Below are 20,202 nucleotides of genomic sequence, written 5' to 3' on the forward strand. Positions count from 1 at the left end.
GATCACCACTGTCATCCCCTCTATCATCATCGCCCAAAAAACTTTCTACCCCAAGGCCCTAATATGGCCTCGGTCTCCATGCCTGCAAATTCCAGCCTTACAGAGATGCTGGCACAGAAACACAGACTAAACCCAGAGACAGTCAGGAAGAAGTGAGAATGCCATCAAGGGAAGCAAATCAGGTGTCTGTCCACATGACTTTCATGGAGGTGACCATGAAGATACATAGGAGACTGTTTTTTGGTCTTTTTTTTTTTTTTTTTTTTTGCTATTTCTTGGGCCGCTCCCGCGGCATATGGAGGTTCCCAGGCTAGGAGGTGAATCGGAGCTGTAGCCACCGGCCTACGCCAGAGCCACAGCAACACAGGATCCGAGCCGCGTCTGCAACCTACACCACAGCTCACGGCAACGCCGGATCGTTAACCCACTGAGCAAGGGCACCGGATCGTTAACCCACTGAGCAAGGGCAGGGACCAAACCCGCCACCTCATGGTTCCTAGACGGATTCGTTAACCACTGCGCCACGACGGGAACTCCAGGGGACTGTTAACAAGCAGGGAGCTCTGGGCATAAAACTGAATGTTTTCTGCCTAGACTGAGTGATATCACTCCTCTCTAAGCAACATAGCGTTCTGGAGGAATCAGGATTCCAGGGACTGATCAGCAGGTAAGAGTAAGAGTGGGGGAAAGGCAGAAGCAGAGGGCCCAGAGCCATCTCTGGCCATATCTGAACCTTGTCACTCATTCTCTCTTCTCGTTGATTGATTGATCCATTCATTCATTCATTAAACAAACACTGTGCAGGGTCCTGGCCAAAGAAGTTCCAAGTCCTGTTTCTGACCATCCTATCAGTCTGCTCCCCACTCCCTGTTGGTTGTGCCTTTCTCTTCCGTTCCCTTCCTCCTGACACTCCAGTTTGTTCTTGTGGACCTTGGGTCACTGAGGCAGCTCCTTTTCCTCACTGAGGCTCAGGAGACCTCCCCAGCTCACCAGGTGACCTTGAGCAAGTCCCTCTCCCAAGCCACACCCAGTGAGTCTTGGACCAAGAAAACTGAGAGGAGCTGGGCTGGGCTTGGCCTGGTTGTGGGGACATCCAGGGCAGGTGGGAGGTGTCTGCAGAAGAGGAGGGGCCAGCGGTGAGGTTGAGATGGCAAAGGACTCCAGTTGCTGGAGCCTGAGTGTCTGGCTCTGGGATGGGAAAGATAGAGCCAGGTCAGGGGCTGGCACCAAGGCCTGAAAATGGGGCAAGGGTGGGGGCCAAGGCAAACCCTGAGCTGTCAAGGAATGGGAAGGTCACAGGACCAGGGCAGGGACTCAGGTGTCTTTGAGGCCCTGAGAAGGGGCTGACCTCTGAGCTACCTTACACTCAGGTGTGTCAGTGCCCCTCCCTTGAGGAAGGGCTGGCCAGGCCTACTGGCAGGAGGGTGGGGGCAGAAAGACAGCCTCTGATATGCTGCCAGTTGGGACCTGTGCCAGGCCAATGGGCCTACCACCACCCCCGACCCCCCACAACAATTCCAGGCTCAGCAGCCAGTCCCCAGGGGGCAGGCCACCTTGCCCTGGCCAGCTCTAGGTTGGGAAGTAGGTGCCTGTGCCTTTAAATTCTCAGCAGGTTGAAACGGCTGATGACATCACTGGTTCCCGGGAGCGGAGGAGCTAGAGCCAGAGCCCGAGGGAGCCCGGGCTGCCTGCCGGGGCTGCAGACATGGAGGGCCAGGGCGTCAGTGGCAGTGGGAGGCTGGGGACCCGGGCTGGCCTGGGCCCCCTGCCCATGCCCCATGGGGTTTCCCAAACTGGGGCACCCTCCAAGGTAAGACCCCTAAAGCCTAGCCCCCCATTCCTGATCCTTGGTCCCACCCCCAACACACACACACTGCAGGCACCCCGGTGCCCCTGGCTGAGGGGATATTACTCTTTTCTGCCTACCAATCAGCGACGGGGCAAACAGGGGACGGGAGGCAGCTAGTGATGGGATACCCAGAGAAAGATGGAATTAGTCATCTCCGAGAGCCCCAAGGAGAGCACTGGACTGTGTGTCAGGGGACCCAGCTGTGCTCCAGCTTTACTGTGTGACCTTGGGCAAGTTGCTTGTCCTCTCTGAGTCAGTGCAAAATGAGGAGGCTTATCCCTGAACACTAAAATTGTGACATCTGGGATGTCTAAGTTGTTAGTCCTGGAGGCGGTGTGGTGTTTGGGCGGGGGGTTGGAGTGGGACATTAGGAACCATGGAGGATGCTCAAAATGCAAGCCTCCAAGAGCTGAGTTTGGGGACAGAGGTGGTGGCAGTTTCAGATTCTCTGAACCGAGAAGGACATGAGACACAGAGAGAACTGCATCTCTGGAGGCAGGGATTGGACTGCCCCAGGCTGAGTGTAAACCTTCTGCCCTCGCCGGCAAAGGATTCTTTATCCTGACTTCCTAAGACGGGCATCAGAAACAGGGGACAGACAGGAAAGGGAGAGGGGGTCCCTGCAGGGCCCCACACCCCCCCTACTCCACCTGTGGGACAAAAAGGGGATAGCTGCTTGCCTGTCCTCACAGGTGGGATGATGAGGGTAAGAGGGTACAACCCACTCACAGAGCAGTATGATGCCAGGATCAGCAGAATCCTGAACTTGTTCTGAATGTTAGAATCACACTTGGGAGGAGGGACTATTCTATGGAGTTCAAATGGAATCCTAGCAAAAAAATCCTCTGCTCATAAATGCAGAGAATGTGAGACCAAGGCTTCCCTTCACTAGGTTCTTTCAGTTTACAGACAGGGAAGCTGAGGGTCTGGGCAAGGAAGTACTTGCTTAAGGTCACATGGACCAGAGCTTGGAACCGACACAGCCAGTCCCAGCCCCCAGGTCTTGCTCCTGCATGGAGCTCTGGGAAGAGTAGAGAAAGGGCTGTGACCAAAGAGTTGAGGTTGTTTTTGGGGGAGAGGTTCCTGGGTAGTGTGGAGGATGGGAGGGGTCTTTAATAGGCTGGACCCAGGGTGTCCAGTGTGGGCAGATCTAGGGTGTCATGTCAGTAACCCTTGGCCATAGGAGCAAGGACTGCAGATGGCCTGACTCTAGCCACCTGACACTTCAGGGTGCCCAGAGAGTAGGTGCCAGCCATGAAGGCAAGGAGAGCCCTCAGGTCCAGGCTCACATTCTGATCATTTAAGTCAGGGGTCTCAGTTTCCCCATCTATGGAAGAGGTATCACACATGAAGGAGGAGACAGGTTTCTGTGTCATTTTCTCCCAAAGAGAAGCTGATTCACAGCAGAATGGAATGGGGTGAGAAATTGGGAAGAATTTCCTTGGAAAGATGTGCCTTTCTTAGCTAGATGGAGTCTGCTGGGGTTGACGGGAATGGAGGCCGGGTTAGGGCTGACTCTGAGACTTTGACATATCCTCTACAAGGTGGACTCATGTTTTCAGCTCCCAGTGAAGGAGAAGGCAGCCTTGGAACCAAGGTTGGCTCTGACACCTGTGGGGCCACGAGCAGTTACGCCGCCTTCCTCAGAGGGGCCGAGGCTGGCTCTGGCGTCTCCCCGACCTGTCCTGGCTCCAATGACTACCCCTGGAGGGCGGAAAACAACTCCTGCCCATCTCAGCTCCAGTGTGGCTCCAAAATCTGTGGGCCAGTTGGTGATGTCTGTTTCAGCTGGGCCGAAGCCTCCTCCGGTGACCTCAGGTTCAGTCCGGGCGCCAGCATCCCTGGGGCAGCTGGTGATGTCTGCCTCAGCTGGGCCTCGGCTTCCTCCAGCCACTCCGGGGCCCAGGCTGGCTCCACTGTCCAGGGACCAGAAGCAGGTGCCACCTGCCTCCGTGGGACCCAAGCCAGCACTGGCTGCTTCAGGCCTAAGCTTAGCCCTGGCATCCGAGAAGCACCCTCCACAGCCCCCCTCGAGCTCTTCCCCAGCATCCAATCCAGCTCTATCGCCCACTCAGGAACAGGCCCTGGCTTCAGCATCCATGACATCAGCACCAGCCTCTGTTGGATGGACACCAGCTAAACAGAGGGATGCCCCAGCCCCTACACCTCTCCCCCCTTCTGCAGGACATCTCCAGCCCCCAGCTCAGGCATCTGGTCCTGTGGGATCCCCATCCTTGATCCAAGCCCCCCCAGACCCTTGGATCTCCCCCTCCTTCAGAGCCCGGCCTGAGGCCCCCCGCAGCAGCCCTGAGGATCCTGTCTTGCCCCAGCCACCCCAGACCCTGCCCCTGGATGTGGGCCAGAGACCTCCAGAGCCTGGTACTCGTTCCCCAGGACTTCTGTCCCCCACCTTTCGGCCAGGGGCCCCATTATCCCAGACTGTGCCCCCACCTCTGCCCAAGCCACCTCGGTCTCCCAGCCGCTCCCCCAGCCGCTCCCCCAACCGTTCCCCCTGTGTCCCCTCAGCCCCTGAGATGGCCCTCCCCAGGCCTGGCACCCAGGGTGCTGGTCCTGGTGGGCACCTGAGCCCCAGCCTTCAGCCCCGAGAAACCCCAGCCCTGGTCACCACCTCCTCTTCTACGTCCACCTCACCATCCTCCTCTTGGTCAGCTCAGCCCACCTGCAAGAGCGATCCCGGCTTCTGGTGAGGGGGCCCTCTCAAGAGATTGCTGGGCCTTGAGCTCAGCTGAGTACAACTGAGAATCAAACCACACAGCATCCTTCTTGGGTAGCTTGCCCTGCTCAGTCCTGCTACCTCTCTAAGGAGGGGAGTCCTTGCAGGTGCTAGGCCACTCTGGGACCCTCAAAAGACAGCATCCTCTCCTAAGGGACTTCCCCACCCCTGTCTCAATTGATGTCCCCTGGGGGAGTCTGGTAGGAAAGATCCTGGGCTCCCTGTGGGTCCTTCTGAGGGCTTATACCACACCTGCCTCAGCTTATTTCCCCAGAAAGCGCCCTGTGGGAGGGAGGTTGAGGATAAGGGTGTGGTGCCCAGTAGTAACCCCTCCTGTATCCCCACCCCCAGGATTACTGTGGTCACGTGGAACGTGGGCACCGCCATGCCCCCTGACGATGTCACATCCCTCCTCCACCTGGGCAGCAGCAGCAGCGATGACAGCGACAGGGCAGACATGATCGCCATCGGGTAAAGGAGCAGGATGAGTAGACTGCCTCCTGAGCCCCTCCTGCCTCCCAGACCCTTGCCCATGGAAGGGTTTCTAGGGTGCCCCCAATCCCAAAGCCCCCCTCATCGTCCCCCCACCACAGGTTGCAGGAAGTGAACTCCATGATCAACAAGCGGCTCAAGGACGCACTCTTCACGGACCAGTGGAGTGAGCTCTTCATGGATGCATTGGGGCCCTTCAATTTCGTGCTGGTAATGCCGCCCTCAGCAACTCGCGCCCCCAGCCCCCGCCCAAGCGATGGAGACCCTCCGGATTCCTGGCCCTAGATCCGCTTTGACTCACTGTGGGACCTGCTGGGCCTCTGTTACCGGATCTGTGAAATAGGAGGATGGAGCAGCAGACCTTAGGAGGGAAAAAGCGAAGGCGAGGGTAGGGGAGTGGTATCCTGTCTCTCACCCTCTCACCTCCTGCCCCTTGCTGCAGGTGAGCACTGTGCGGATGCAGGGCGTCATCCTGCTGCTGTTTGCCAAGTACTACCATCTGCCCTTCCTAAGGGACGTGCAGACTGATTGCACGCGCACAGGCCTAGGTGGCTACTGGGTGAGCGTGGAACTGGCGTGGGAGGGGACAGGGCCCTAAGGTGTCCGTAGGTTATTCCGGGGGGGCCCCCAAGCACGGGCATTGTTCTCCCCTCCTCCAAGCTCCACCCCTTACTCTGAGGACTCTTCTCCCAAACCCCACCTCTACCCTATCCAGTTTTCTAGACCCCCGCCCCTTTCCGTACACCTATTTCCCTAGAACCCACCCCTCTCCAAGCGTCCACTCGTCCTGAGCCTCACCCGCTGACCCCGCCTACCCTAAACCCCGCCCTGCGTCTCACCTCCTTGCTTGGCCCCGCCCATGGCCCGCCCAACCTTGTCTCCCAAGGGCAACAAGGGTGGAGTGAGTGTGCGACTGGCAGCCTTCGGGCACATGCTGTGCTTCCTCAACTGCCACCTGCCGGCCCACATGGACAAAGCGGAGCAGCGTAAGGACAACTTCCAGACCATCCTCAGCCTCCAGCAGTTCCAGGGGCCTGGCGCTCAGGGCATCCTGGATCACGAGTATGGACCTACCGGGGCAGAGCTTGGGCGGGGCTAGTGAACGAAGGGTGGGCCTCAGGCTGGTAGGCCTTGTGGGAAGAGGCGGGGCCCATGGGAGTGGAGACCCCCCCCCCCAAACTATATCTAGGAACACAAACAGCAGTTGTTCGGTGGGAGATGGAGCCTTCAGGGTGGAGTTTCGCCAGGGGCAGGGCCTTGCTGGGAATCGGAACCTAGGTACCTAAGTTTCCTTTAGATCCGCACCGCCTGCTGCTCCATGGGGGGCTGGAGACTCTGCTGCAACCTACCCACCCACTGCGTCATCTCTAGGAGCAGCCAATGCTGTCGGGTTGGATGGGGGTGGAGAAGGATCTGGGTTGGGCTCTTCACCCCTTGGACCCCGCTGACCTCCGCCTCCAAATAGCCTCGTGTTCTGGTTCGGGGACTTGAACTTCCGCATTGAGAGCTACGACCTGCACTTTGTCAAATTTGCCATCGACAGCGAGCAGCTCCACCAGCTCTGGGAGAAAGACCAGGTGGGGCATTCCAGCCTGTACCCCCAACCCCCAAGCACACAGAGCATGCCCCAGGACCACAAAAACACGTACCCTAGGCTGTGACCCTCACCCTCACCAGCTCTGCCCAAGCTCTTGACAAGTTCTGTGCCTCTGGACTCTCACAGCTTAACATGGCCAAGAATACCTGGCCTATCCTGAAGGGCTTCCAGGAGGGGCCTCTCAACTTTGCGCCTACCTTCAAGTTTGACGTGGGTACTAATAAATATGACACCAGGTGAGCTCAACACTGGGATGGGAGGTGCAGATGTGGGCTGAGGTCTTCTGGGTACAGGAGACAGGAAAGAGGGACAGGAAGCAAATGCCTTGACCCTCAACTCCTGATACTCAGGCTGCCCTTGCCCACCGCAGTGCCAAGAAGCGGAAGCCAGCCTGGACAGACCGTATCCTGTGGAAGGTCAAGGCTCCAGGTGGAGGTCCCAGCCCCTCAGGACGGGAGAGACACCGGCTCCAGGTGACCCAGCACAGCTATCGCAGCCACATGGAGTACACAGTCAGTGACCACAAACCTGTGGCTGCCCAGTTCATTCTGCACGTGAGTCCCAGCCTCATTTTCCTCTCATGACATCTGAAGCTTGGCTCAGCGCCCCACTACATACTGGTCACCACTTGTAGCTGCCCTTAGCAGCACCCAGTTGTCATAGTAGACTGGGGGTGGGTTTATAATCTCCATTTTCAGAGGAGGAAATTGAGGCTCAGAGACACAGCATCACCTTCCCCAGTCACATGTCTAATAAGGGGAAGAGTTAGGATTTGAACCCAGGCTAGTCTGTTTTAAAAGGATATGCCGGAGTTCCCATTGTGGCTCAGTGGTAATGAACCTGACTAGTATCCATGAGGATGCAGGTTCAATCCCTGGCCCTGCTCAGTGGGTTAAGGATCCAGCATTGCTGCGAGCTGCAGTGTAGTTTGCAGATGCGGCTGTGGCTATGGCATAGGCTGGCAGCTATAGCTCCAATTCAACCCCTAGTTACTGTAAAATTTAACATTGTGTTAAGATTGAGGTCCCCAGTTACCAAAGTAAAAAAGAGAAATCCAAGAATGTCAGAACTGGACCTGAGAGACCCTATAGTCCAACTCTTTGTGCTCTGGGGGAACTGAGGCCCCTAGTGGGGTAGGCATGCGTGCCAAGTTGCACGTAGGCTCAGTGGCAGAGTGAGGTGGAGCCCATCTTTCCAGTCCTGAGCCCCAACCCTGGACTGTCTGGTTCTCTTGATCTGCTAAGAGGGAGCCTAGCAGGTCAGAGAGTGTTTTCCCTACTGACTATGTTGTGTGTCGTGTGATGAGGACAGTGGCCAGCATCCTCAGCTGGGAATGAAAATCTGCCCACATCTGGCCTCCCATGACCTTTGGTAAAAGCCTTGTGTGCGCAGTTTATCCCCCAATGAGGGACTCCCCTTGAGAAGCACTCTTTTGGGGCACCCTATCCTTCCCTCCTTGTCTAGGACTCTGTCCCCATAAAACATTACCTCTTGATCACCTACTATATGCCAGGCTCTGGGGAGGGTACTTCACGTGTATTATCCCTTTAAATATCTCAGTAGGCCCTGAGGTTGTCCAAATTCTCCCCCTGGTTTTGCTGATGAGGGAAACGGAGGCTTTCCCTGATCTGGGAACTTAAATCTCTTACCCAAAGCAGGGATCAGAGGAGTTTTGAGCCCATGAGGCCCTCCAGGGTACTTCCGAGAGTCCACACTGGCCAGACCTGCTGTTAGGAGCCCAGGGACAGGGAGAGGATATGCTGGCTTCTTCTGGGGCAGCTTGGCTTAGAAGCTGGGGCGGGAGAGAAACTTGAAACCAGATAAACAGGGGAGCAGACAAAAGCCTGAGGCTGGCATCACCTGGGTCCTTCCCTAAGGAGGTGGAGCCAGTACCCTGGCCTCCTGCCAGCCCAGCAACCCCATCCACATGGTGACATCCTGATCAGCTGGGAAGAGGATATAATTTATCTCCATGGACAGATGACAAACAAGGTTAACAGTGGTCCCTGAGTACAGGTGGGGAAACTGAGTCTTAGTTAGGCTGGCTAAGGACTTTCCTGAGGTCAAGAAGCAAGCTAGTAGCAGAGTCTTAGGTCTTCAGCTTTCTGCCCAAAGCTCTTCTTGCTGCTCAGGTATGTTCAGTTTACCCTCAAATATCCAGTGCATCACAGGACTTGACCCGTCTCTTTTGTTAGTAGATAGGCAAGTCATTCACTGAGCACCTACTGTATACTGGAAGTTTATAGGATGCTTTATATGGTATCTCATTGAATATGCAAAGCAATCTCAAGAGTTGAATGAGATCATAAGAGTTTACAGAGAGGAGCCCTGGTGTTCAGAGAGGTCAAGAAACTTACCCAGGGTCACACTGCATGTCTATGGCAGAGCCAGGGCCAAACCCACAATCTACTTAAGCTTCAAAGTTATGTTCTCCCTCACTCCCTAAGGATGCTAAGGGCTAAGGGCAGAAAGAGCCCTGAGCTAGGAGGCAGGAAGCCTGGCATTTATCCTAGACCCCGTCTTCCTCGATTTCCCAGTCTGTGCGGTGGCTTCAAAGGCCCTTCATCTCAGCGGACTTGTGCTGACTCAAGCCCAAGGGAGATACTAGAGGGTCTCCCCTGATGTTGCCCCCTCCCCCTGGGCAGTTTGCCTTCAGAGACGACGTGCCTCTAGTGCGGCTGGAGGTGGCAGACGAATGGGTACGGCCAGAGCAGGCTGTGGTGAGGTACCGCATGGAAACCGTGTTCGCCCGCAGCTCCTGGGACTGGATCGGCTTATACCGGGTGAGAAGCACAGGGCTGGTCAGCAGCTCGGGGAAAGAAGGGCCTGAAGGGGCAGCCAGGGACCCGGGTGGAGTCATCAGCTTCTCTAGAATTTGATGCCAACCTGGAGGCTGCTAGGTTCAGGTGTTAAGGATCACAACCCTGATTGCTTTCTCCCCAGGTGGGTTTCCGCCACTGCAAGGACTACGTGGCTTATGTCTGGGCTAAACATGAAGATGTAGACAGGAATATTTACCAGGTACTTAAGAGGAGGAGAGGGGTGGGAGGAAGTTCCTGTTACCCTTGGGGGCTCAGGACTCAGCTTGAGGGGTCTTGGTCTCCCTCACCCTACCTGGGCCTAAACCCCCTGGGGCCACCAGGTGACATTCAGTGAGGAGTCGCTGCCCAAGGGACATGGAGACTTCATCCTGGGCTATTACAGCCACACCCACAGCATCCTCATTGGTGTCACTGAGCCCTTCCAGGTGAGTAGGCCAGGCTGCTGGGTCAGGGGCAGTGAAAGACTCTATTCAAATGCCACAGCCTCTGCGTTCTGCTCAGTGAGCTCCTTTAAGTATCCTGACCTTCCTGGGTCTGCCCAGGGGGAGGGTGGGAGTGGTTCCCAGAGGCTTCCATGGCCAGCCAGGGACAGGTGCACCCCCCGTGACCAGCCTTTCCCGCAGATCTCGCTGCCTACCTCGGAGCTGGCCAGCAGCAGCACAGATAGCTCAGGGGCCAGCTCAGAGGATGAGGATGACAGCACCCTGGAGTTGCTTGCACCCAAGTCCCGCAGCCCCAGCCCTGGCAAGTCCAAGAGGCACCGTAGCCGCAGCCCAGGCCTGGCCCGCTTCCCCGGCCTCGCCCTTCGGCCCTCGTCCCGTGAACGCCGTGGCACCAGCAGAAGCCCCTCACCTCAGAGCCGCCGCCTGCCCTGGGTGGCCCCTGACAGGGGAAGCGATAGTGGCAGCCGGGGAAGCAGTGAGGAGGGGGTCCCTGGGCCGCCTGGGCCCTGGGCCTTCCAGCCACCTGTGCCTCAAAGCCTGGGCTTGCTGCCTGCCTTGCGCCTAGAGACTGTAGATCCTGGCGGTGGTAGTTCCTGGGGACCTGATCGAGAGGTCCCGGCCCCCAATGGCCTGTCTCCGAGCCCCCAGTGTCGGCAGGGGCTGGAGGGAGGGGGCCTGGGGCCCTGAGGGTGGGGCAGGAAGGTGGGCCCAAGTGGCCCCCACTCTGGCCCAATCTTCTGCAAACCACCTGCCTCCCTCCTGCTGCTGCTCCAGCTTTATCTGCACCTGCCACTCTGTTCTGGCTAAGGGTGGCCCACTGAAGTCCCCTAAACTTGGTCCTGGCACTTCGACTGTGACAATCAGCAAAACCCTATCTGGGCCCCCATCTAGGGTGGGGGAGCAAACCTGGAGGTCATCAATTAGGAATTAAATTCTCCAGCCTCACTCCGGACTCCTTCCTAAAACTTGTTAGCAGTCTGGGGTGGGAGGAGTCAGGAAGGGACTAAAGAGGTGAGAGGAGGAGTTCCCGTTATGACTCAGTGGTAACAAATCTGATTAGTATCCATGAGGACATGGGTTTGATCCCTGGCCTTTCTCAGTGGGTTAAGGATCTGGCATTGCCTTGAGCTGTGGTGTAGGCCACAGATGCAGCTCCGATCTGAGCATTGCTGTAGCTGTGGCTGTGGCCAGCATCTCTGGTTCAGCCCCTAAGCTGGGAACTTCCATAAGCCACAGGTGCAGCCCTAAAAAGCAAGGGGAAAAAAAAAAAAAAAAAGAGGTGAGAGGATGACAGATCTGACAGTTACCAGGCACCAGCTGAACACAGTACACACACCATCTCCTTTAATCTGCACCATGGGCCTGAGCTGTGGTGTTGAGGTCAGTGCCGTTCTTAGCCCCATCTCACAGGTGAGCAAACTGAGGCCTCCAAGAGGTTATGTGGACCTTTAAAAACCAGTCTGGCCTAAGCACAGTTTGGTTGTGTGTTGGAGGGAGGGAACAGTTACTAGGTGGTAAGTGCTATCCAGGAACAGGCTCACTTAATCCTCAACAACCCTACGAGGTAGGTCCTGTTTACAGTCCCCTTTTTCAGAGAAAGAAACTAAGGTTCAGAGTAGGGGAAGGAAGTCTCTACTCAAGGGCATGGGGGAGCTCTAAATTTAGGTTAAAGACAGAAAGAATGGGACAGTGCTGGTCCAGGAAGGATATAGCAGCTGGTGAAAGAAGGGGATCCCCTGGGGAGGGGGGAGTTGGGAAGCCCCTCTCCAGCACCCCCAGCCCTACCCCATCCTGGATTCAGACACAGGCACATCCCTCCTTCCCCACCTGCTACCCCAGACCTCAGCAGGCAGGCACTGGGGTATCCTGGGCAGGTCCTTGAGACATGCATTAATTTCACAACATGGACATATGTACACCTCCTCCTAGCACCTCCTGGGGCTATTGCAATGAGTTACCCTCACCCTTGTCCAATGTGGATGTGAAGTCCTCTGGGAAGGTCCAAGCCCAAGGCAGGAGAATGAGCCTTCTGAACACCACATCCAAGTACAGAGGGGTTGTGTCACCAGCCCAAGATCACCAAGCACAGCAAGAGACATGGTCCAGCATTTGGGTCTTGGTCCCCAGCCCTACCACGCAGCCTTCTGTTTGTCCACAAAAACCCATGTCATGCCTCAATCTAAGATATGGAGGGGAGGCTGAGCCCCCAGGGCCTGGCAAAGCCAGGGTCACAGTCCAGTCTGTGTCCAGGAAAGCTGGAACTGAGGTCACTGGTCCCAGGATTTGTGCCCTTTGGGTCCTCTGGCTCCCTAGGTCAGCTGCAGGCACCGGTTGTAGAATGATATGGGGGCCCCTTGGTCCTCGGAAGGCCAAACCTGCCCATTGTCCGTGCCTGTGCCCTGGAGCTGGAGTCGCCTCTGCTGAAGTCGCAGCAAGTGCCGAGCCGACACCTTGAAGGCCCTGGGGTCTCTGGGACAGCTGTGGGAAGAGCAAAGTCGGGAGGGTCATGGCTGCCAAGAATCCCGTCGTATCTTAAGACAGGGCGACCTAGGCTCAGAGAAAAGCAGGGCTGGGGCCAGGGAGGGTGGGTTACACCTAGAAGGGGGCAGAATAAGCCTGGGCTAGCACCCAGAAGCCTGAGTCCTGCTACTAGCTGGCTGCAGAAACCTGGGCCAGTCTGGGCCTCGGTTTCCTTACCTGTGAAATAGGGAGAGTTATAAGCACTCGATTTTGAGGATCAGAGTTGCGGTGAGATTGTGGAGTAGGAGGAGAGTTAAGCAGGTGTTTCACCGTTTACCCTGCATGTCTTGGCCTATGTATGTCATACATGCCATTTCCTCTTACAGGTAGGGAAACAGAAGTGTGGAGAGGTGATTCAGCTTGCAAAGTCACATAGGAAATAAATGACACAGTCGAGAGGCAACCTACATGGGTCAACTGCAGGGCTGAACCCAGGCTGATGACAGTGGAGCGCAGAGGTCCCCCGACCTCCTCCCTTGGCCTGGGTGCACAAAGTGGGCAGAGGCCACTCACACCTTGCAGAAATCTTCCACCCCTTCTGGCTCTGTTGTCACTTACCCTTTGCCCTCAGCACAGTCCAATGGAGGGGCCAGCTTGAAGCAGGTCATGCCCGGCAGCTCCCAAAGCATGCTGGCACCCACAGGTGGGCCATGGAGCCTCAGGAAGCGTGCCAGCCTGAGGGCAGAGGCAGGTTCAGGCTGGGACAGGGCCGTGCCAGCCAGTGTCCCCACCCCATACCTGGCAACAGGCAACCCACCCCAACGGGTCTCACCGGCGTGTGCAGTTGCAGTGGAAGAGAGGCTCATGGGCACTATTGAACAGCTGGAACTTGGTCTCCTGAGGTCCAATTTGGTGCTCACACTGGTCCAGGTGACGGAAGCTGCGGCAGGCCCGGTGGGCACCTGGGGGCAGCTGTGTTGGTGAGGGGGCTCCATCCCCCAGCAAGGCCCTACTGATGCCCACTGCCATCTGGCACAGATGCCCTGTACCACGTGCACAGTGTCCCTCTGTCTCATGCCTTTTGTGCCCCTGGAGAGGGGGGAGACATGCACACATGCACACACACACACACACACACACACACTTACACACACACAGCAGTGCTGCCATGGAGAGAGCCCACAGGGTCAAGAGTGGTCCTAAAAGGTTTCTTGGAGGCAGAGGCTGCTAATTGGAAGCTGGGAGAGAGGCAGAGTCAGGGAAAGGAACAGCCTGTGCAAAGGCCCAGTGGTGGGACAGAGCTGGCTGCTTTAGAGGAACTGAAGTTTGTAAAACTGGAGTTTTGTCTAGGGAGTAGGGTCTGCAGGACTAGCAACCGATGAATCCTGGGTCTTGGGACATCATGGGAGCTCAGTGGGGCGTGCCATTGTCAAGTGTAGAGCTTCCAAAAATCCCTCTGGCTGCAGCACAATTTGATGGGAGAGGTTGAGAGACCCCCAGAGTTCAGAGCAGGAAAGGAAGCAACCCAGGGCCCCCCACCCAGCACAGAGGCAGGGACATCTCCTCACATCAGGAACCCCCAAGGTTAGGTTCTGAGCTCACCTGGAGGTTTTCGGCCACCTGTTGTCCCCTGGAAGCCTGGATGGGTGACCTCCAGCTGGACTGTGGAGGCCCTATCAGACCCAGGAGAGGCTACTGGAGCCTGGAGGGCTGTGGCGTTGGTTTTGCTGGGGGACTTGGACTCTTTCCACTCTGATGGCCACTGCTGAGGGTGCTGCATTGGCTGAGGCCTGCTAAGGGCTGGGTTCTGGGGGCTGGGAGTCAGTGAGGTGGCCGGGGAGCTCCAGGAGGCGTTGTAGAAGGTCCTGGGCTGGAGGCGGGCAAAGGGTACAGACCCATACCTTCTACACCTGGGAGGTGGCACATAGTGGCAATTGGTAACCCTGAATCCCCACTCCCAGAAGTCCACAGGCTCATCTCCATGGATACTGGGGATCTACCAGTCCCATCCCTCATCTCACTGCCCAGTGGGTCATGCAGGGCACCCAGGGAGCGTCTGCATTCTGGGCCTCACCCAGGGGAGAGAAAGGAGTGCGAAGCATCATTCCCCGGAGGAAAGACATGCAGACAACACAGCCCCAGCTTCCCCCTGGCTGGGAAGGGGCTGGAAGGAGGCAGCCACATACCCGCCCCACCAGTACCACTCCACACAGGCCTCCTGCTCCTCCAGCACGAAGCAGGGGATCGCCAGCACGTTGAAGAAGGCTACACCCATGATGTCAGAGACAGAGTCCCTCTGGTCCTGCAGGCACTGCTGGAACCTGCCCCAGAGATGGCACTCAGGTCCCTGGGCCACAGAGGCCCATCTGTGCCCACCCAGTCCCTACCAGCCAGGTGATTTGGGGTCCAAGGGTCCCCTCTCCTCCTGGGCCTCAGCATTCCCACTGTACAGTGGGATCTGGCTGGCTGATTCTTTAGGATTCCCTGGAGTTCCAGTCTCTGCACCCAGCCACTGGGTAACTCCACCCTGAGCCCCCTGCCCTCCCTGCCCACCACCAACCTGGCATCACAGTTGCAGTGGGAGATGGTGTGGAATCGGTAGTTTCGGATGCCATAGTTGTACTGGAAGGGCGAGACATTGTGTGGGCAGCGGTCATGTTCCCGGCAGCAGAGATCGGGGCCCTGGAAGACCCCTGCAGGGAGCAGAGGGGACACAGCTCAGCAGGGTCCTGGGCACCACACAGGGCTGTGCCCACCTAGTCATGGGAACAGAGACTGGGTTCTCGCCCCAGCTCTGACACAGATGCCCTGGATACCCTTAGGCCTCCTTCTATGGGACCCTCAATTTCAAAACCCAGAGAGAACACGCAGGCGCAGCCATGCCAGGTGACCTTGCCCATGGAAAGATCTTCCTCAGGAGAACTGGTGTCTGCATTCTTGGGCTCACACCCCAAATAAAACTCCAAAGTTATGAATGTGTGTGGAATGGAATGGCAAACAGCAGGGTGCAACCTCACTAGCATGGTGAGGCATTGTTAGGATGCCAACCTGCTCCAACTCAAGTGCCAGTTTCTCCCCCCACCCTCAGTCCTCCACGTACACAGTCAGCTGTACCAAGGGTGAAAAAAAGCCAGGAGTGTTTTTCATCATCTGAGCCATAAAGCCCTTTACTGAGCATCTCCCAAATGCCTGGCGCTTTCCACACCCAGATGCACCGCAGCCCCAGCAGTGAGGTGTCACTGTTATAGTACAGATGAGAAAACAGGTTCGGAGCGGGAAGCTGACTTGTTCAGCCTGGATGAGCTGAGCTGGGGTTTGAACCCGGGCCTTTGGGTCTCAGCGTCCACTCCACTGGGCCTCCTCTTGGGTAATGGCTTTTGGCTCAGCCCGCTCTGGATCCACCTAGCCAGCCCCCTCCCTTGATCGTGATTAACAAGGACTCCCCGGTGTAAGTGGGAAACGCTCCCATCTCTAACCTCACTTGAGCATCCCGTGATGAGCATTGTGCTCATGTCATCGTACAAATAAGGAAATTGAGGTTCAGAGTGGCTAAGTCACTCTCGTAGGATGCACAGCCTGGAAGAGTGGGTGCTGGGGCCAAAGTCTGCACTTCTTCCCCACCCACTCCCCCAAGTCCACACCCCCATGGCTCACCCAGCTCAGATGAGTTCCCAGCAGAGTCCCCAACTCCACACCACAGGGTGCCAGGCACGGTCCAGCCTCTCTTCACCCACTGGCGCCCTATGCCAGGCACTCCATTCTGCCCTGCTGCTCGCTTCTCCCTGGTCCCTGCTGGGCTCTCAGCAGGCCCTCGGCAGGCCTCCCACTGACTCTGAAGGATGGCCAGGGCTCTCTGCAGTTCAGGTCCAGGGGTGTGGATAAAGGAGCCCCGGGTGATCTCACCAGCACAGAGGGCGCCATAGGCTGCTGTGAGCTCTGGCTCATCCTGCCGGCTGCACACGTGCAGCCTCCCGTGCCCATCCCAGTGGGCGTGGAACAGAGCCAGTCCTTGGGCATCCTTGCCCAGGAAGCTAAGGGACCTCAAGGGTCTTCCAGGGATAGGTCTGGCCAAGTGGCAGGAGGTGCTGTCCCAGTGGAGGGCAGGGGAGCCCCCCAAAGTCCTCCCCAGGAAGCTCAGCACTCCTAACAGCACCACCAGAACCCCCATTCCGCCCTGGCCCAGCCCAGTCAGACAAAGCCCCCAGGAAGCCTACTTCTGGTGGGCCCACGAGGCAGCAGCTCCAGCAGCTGAGCGGAAGCAGTGCCCAGCAGACCCGGTGCTTCGGGGCCAATGAATGGAGCTTTGGGAGGAGTAGGAAGGAGGCTGGAGTATGGGGTGATCTGGGGCTTGTAACTGAATCCACCGGCTGGGCAGCCCGCTGATTGGCTGAGGAGTGCACTTGCCGGGGCCCACGCCCCCACTCAGCCGGCCTTTTTCCACGCCTTCCAGTCACCTGCCGCCAGCGCCCCCGGGATGGGGCCATTAGAAGCCCAAGCCCGTGGCCCTGGGGGTGGAGTCCAGGAGGGGATCTGTATCTCTCTGCGGAGGGGAGAGGGTGTGGGGGCTCTGAGGGGCCTCTCAGAACTGGTCCTCATCCCCCGACCCTGGAGATGGCTGCCACACCTACCTCCTCGAAGCTGGCAGAGGGCCCCGGGCCCTGGCAAATCTGGGTAAAGGAGGTGCTGGCAGGGCTGGGGCTCTTTGGCCACTCCCCCTGGGAGCTCTGAGGCTTCTGGGAAAGGGAGTGTCCATCCCCTGGCCACTTGGGGTGCTCTCCCTGCCCAGACCTTCTGAGAAAGGCACCTAGCATATTCAGAGGACAGTGCCCCAGGGCTCCCACTTCCTGGGACTCCAAGCACCGACCTGGCCCAGCAGCAGCCCTCTTGGTCTAACACATGGTGGAGACACAGCCAGAGCAGGCCTTGAAAGCAACAAGAGGCTGGTCTGGTGCTCTGTGCTTAAAGGGACTACAGGGACTACAGTCCCCAGAGGAGCCAATGTGTCCTGGGTGGGGGGTGGGGTGGCTGGGTCTGCAGTCACCTCCATTCCTGGACTGGAGTTATCTGGGGGACACAGCAGGCATCATGTGTCCCTCAAGAGACAGGGTGGTCTCTCCACTGGGGAGGAGTTACACCCGGGCATATGTTCCTGTGTCTCAAAGCTGATGTTTGATTCAACTTCCAACCATCTGGGGAAGCCAGGAATTTATAACCCAAGTGCAGATGAAGAAACTGAGGATCAGGAGTTCCCGTCGTAGCTCAGTGGTTAACGAATCCGGCTAGGAACCATGGGGTTGTGGGTTTGATCCCTGGCCTTGCTCAGTGGGTTAAGGATCTGGCATTGCTGTGAGCTGTGGTGTAGGTTGCAGATGCGGCTCGGATCCCTCGTTGCTGTGGCTCTGGCGTAGGCCGGTGGCTACAGCTCTGATTGGACCCCTAGTCTGGGAACCTCCATATGCCGCGGGAGCGGCCCAAGAAATAGCAAAAAGACAAAAAAAAGAAAGAAAAAAGGAAGGAAGGAAGGAAGGAAGGAAGGAAGAAAGAAAGAAACTAACTGAGCATCAGTGAGGGTGGGGAAATCTCAGGTCACAGTCAGGCCCAGCTGGGGAGGGGTTAGAGGCCTGGAGTACAGCTCTTGGGGGGCTTTGCAGGAGGTCAGGGTCAGCTGGGACAGTGTCTTATCTGTCTGTCCTGCCTCTGCCTACTTACTGCTTCCTCAATATCCCCCTAATCTGCATCCAAGTCTCTTCCAGGAGGATGAGTCCCAGTGAGGCAGAGCCAGGGTCAGAGTTAGGGAAGGGGAGCTCCCAGTGCAGAGGAGGGAGACAGTGGTGGAGTGGCTTGCAGGCTGCGCACACCCTTCTCTGTGGCTTCAGCACCAGCCTGGGTTTGAGGCTCAAAAGGTCATGGCTGGTAACAATGAAGAAGAGGGAGAGGAAATTCCTTGGTGGCTCAGTGGGTTAGGGATCCGATGTGTTCACTGCTATGGCTTGGGTTGCTGCTATGCTGTAGGTTTGATCCCTGGCCTGGGAAATTCCTCATGTTTCAGGTGCAGCCAAGAAAGAAAGAGAGAGAGAGAGAGGAAGGAAGGAAGGAAGGAAGAAAAAGAAGAGGGAGAGAGGGGGAGGGTAGCCCAGGAGCCAAACCCAAACTCCTTCTCTCCAGAAGCTAGGAAAGAGGAAAATGGGTGTGATGGCCAGAAAGGTAGGGACACCCAAAGGCAGGGACTGAGCAAAGGTGTGTCCCTCTGGGAAGAATTCTAATGGTTGATTCTGGTCATTTTCTCCAGCTGTAGGAACTTCCTCTCACCTCTGCTCTCCTTTTCTATAGTATGGAGCACTTCCAGTGACAACCCAGGGAGGCTGGGATGCGCCATGGCAGGACACCAGTTTTCAAGGTCAGACAGACCTGGCTTGGGTCCTGGCACTCAGCTTCTCTGTGCCTCAGTCTCTTCATCTGTATAATGGGCATAATCATAGTAGTTGCGTTATAGGAATCCTGGCACAGGGCCTAGCACCCAAAACACTGTCCCTAAAGGCGCAAGATACCCCTGGGCAGAAAGCAATTTACTCAGGAGAAAGCAAGTCCCAAAGGGCCACAGCATCTGTAACAGCTAGTCCTGGTTTGGCCACTGCCTAACTATGTGACTGCAGGCCTGTCCCTGTCTCTCTCCCGGCCTTAGTTTCCTCCTCTGCATGGTGAGGGGTACAGTGGAGTTGACCTTTAAGGTGTCTTCCTGTTTGGACCCCAAAGGGAGGCAGGTTGGGGCAGCCTGGGAGGGTATCACTGGGTTTTCTCTTCAGATTAATCAGCGACGTACCAGACAACTGCAGCACAACGGCAGTCCAGCTACAGTCAGCCTTCAGGACAGGCTTCAGAGCCCTGCCTCCCACCAGGGTGCACCTCAGCAGCCTCACAGCAGAGGATGTCAGGAGCCAAACCAGCAGGACAGGACAGGACCAGCTGAGCTCTGAAGATGGAAGGGGACCCACCCATCTGGGGTGGGGCAGGGTGCACAGTGTATGACAGTGGGGAGTGCCGGGCAGGGATCCGTGGGAGAAGTCTCTCCCTCTCTGACTCTGATTCTCATCATTTCTTTCTGCCTCCTCCATCCCTCCCTCTCTCCATCTCTCTCTGTCTTTGACTCCCCTTCTTATTTCCTCTCTCCACTTCTTTTTCTGTCCTCTTTTTCTTCTGTCTCTTTACAGTTTTCACTGAGCTCCCCGTTTATTGTGTCTCTCTCATTCATTCCCTCTTTCTCCATCTCTCATGTTTTTCTCTGTTCTTTGTTCATCTGTGTGTGTGTGTCTTCCTCTCTCTTAATTCTTTTCTCTTCCTCTCTTTTCTGTCTCTCTTCCCCTCCACTCTCTGACCCCAGACCTAGGACTCCGTGAACACTGCCCTTCCCTGTCAACACTTTCCCAGCCATGACCTCATTTGATGCTCACAACCCCAGCCCCTCCCCAGGGAGACAGGCAGGGCAGGATTTCTCATCCAGTTATGGAGATGGATGGAATAAGGCCCCAGAGGAGAGGTGACTTGCTGGGAGTCACAGAGCCATCAAGGGAGAAGCTGAGTCAGAGGTCCCCTGGCCTGTGGGGAGGGCCTTTCCTGGCCCTGGGAGATTCTCGACTCCCCGAGAGCCCCCTCCACCTCAGGGCCTTCCTCTCCACTGCCTGAAGGCTGCTGTCCCTCTGCCCCTTGGAGCTGGGCCTCCTGTTCCCCCCCCCCCCGCCCCCGGAGAGTGCCATGCAGCTTTCTGTGCCAGGAGAATGGAACAAGTAGTGCCTAGTTCCAGAGCATTC

General features: G+C 56.9%; 2 protein-coding genes across 10 annotated transcripts; one reads left to right on the top strand and one right to left on the bottom strand.

Moving 5' to 3' along the window:
* Positions 1-1,650: 1,650 nt before the first annotated feature.
* On the top strand, positions 1,651-10,882 carry INPP5J (inositol polyphosphate-5-phosphatase J). Of its 6 annotated transcripts, none has more exons than XM_013983072.3 (13): positions 1,651-1,810; positions 3,394-4,553; positions 4,935-5,054; positions 5,177-5,285; positions 5,518-5,634; positions 5,962-6,137; positions 6,541-6,652; positions 6,799-6,908; positions 7,043-7,226; positions 9,318-9,455; positions 9,616-9,693; positions 9,815-9,919; positions 10,106-10,882. In XM_013983072.3, the coding sequence occupies exons 1-13, from the start codon at positions 1,706-1,708 to the stop codon at positions 10,622-10,624; spliced, it is 3,033 nt and encodes a 1,010-aa protein (XP_013838526.1). In that variant the 5' UTR covers positions 1,651-1,705; the 3' UTR covers positions 10,625-10,882. The 6 variants fall into 6 exon arrangements, with proteins under 6 accessions (XP_013838526.1, XP_003133022.1, XP_005670913.2 ...); XM_003132974.5 differs by having other exon boundaries at positions 10,118-10,882; XM_005670856.4 differs by having other exon boundaries at positions 3,412-4,553.
* A 373-nt stretch (positions 10,883-11,255) lies between these two features.
* Positions 11,256-17,113, bottom strand: PLA2G3 (phospholipase A2 group III). 4 transcript variants are annotated; one of them, XR_014825958.1, is made up of 7 exons: positions 16,052-17,113; positions 14,958-15,090; positions 14,584-14,718; positions 14,000-14,267; positions 13,230-13,359; positions 13,016-13,132; positions 11,256-12,415 (listed from the first exon to the last, which is right to left on the bottom strand). XR_014825958.1 is itself a non-coding variant. In XM_084993851.1 (7 exons), the coding sequence occupies exons 1-7, from the start codon at positions 16,563-16,565 to the stop codon at positions 12,247-12,249; spliced, it is 1,491 nt and encodes a 496-aa protein (XP_084849977.1). In that variant the 5' UTR covers positions 16,566-17,113; the 3' UTR covers positions 11,256-12,246. The 4 variants fall into 4 exon arrangements, 2 of the variants coding, with proteins under 2 accessions (XP_084849977.1, XP_003133023.3); XM_084993851.1 differs by having other exon boundaries at positions 14,000-14,307; positions 14,599-14,718; XM_003132975.5 differs by having other exon boundaries at positions 14,000-14,307.
* Between the last annotated feature and the right edge of the window lie 3,089 nt (positions 17,114-20,202).

The sequence above is a fragment of the Sus scrofa genome, chromosome 14 (genome assembly GCF_054392235.1).
Source record: "Sus scrofa isolate SSC_HxYL_T2T_F1_AM1 chromosome 14, Sscrofa_HxYL_maternal_Yorkshire_Landrace_v2.0, whole genome shotgun sequence".
Classification (NCBI taxonomy): Eukaryota; Metazoa; Chordata; class Mammalia; order Artiodactyla; family Suidae; genus Sus; species Sus scrofa.

What these genes read in the sequence shown, in the direction of transcription:
- PLA2G3 (XM_003132975.5), bottom strand. Translation starts at nt 16,565, where the DNA reads ATGGGGGTTCTGGTGGTGCTGTTAGGAGTGCTGAGCTTCCTGGGGAGG. An exon ending in CACTGCAACTGTGATGCCAG is followed by an intron (nt 14,719 to 14,957) that starts GTTGGTGGTGGG and finishes TCTCTGGGGCAG; the next exon opens with GTTCCAGCAGTGCCTGCAGG. An exon ending in CACTGCAACTGCACACGCCG is followed by an intron (nt 13,133 to 13,229) that starts GTGAGACCCGTT and finishes CTCTGCCCTCAG; the next exon opens with GCTGGCACGCTTCCTGAGGC.
- INPP5J (XM_013983072.3), top strand. Translation starts at nt 1,706, where the DNA reads ATGGAGGGCCAGGGCGTCAGTGGCAGTGGGAGGCTGGGGACCCGGGCT. An exon ending in ACTAATAAATATGACACCAG is followed by an intron (nt 6,909 to 7,042) that starts GTGAGCTCAACA and finishes TGCCCACCGCAG; the next exon opens with TGCCAAGAAGCGGAAGCCAG. An exon ending in CTGCCCAGTTCATTCTGCAC is followed by an intron (nt 7,227 to 9,317) that starts GTGAGTCCCAGC and finishes CCCCCTGGGCAG; the next exon opens with TTTGCCTTCAGAGACGACGT.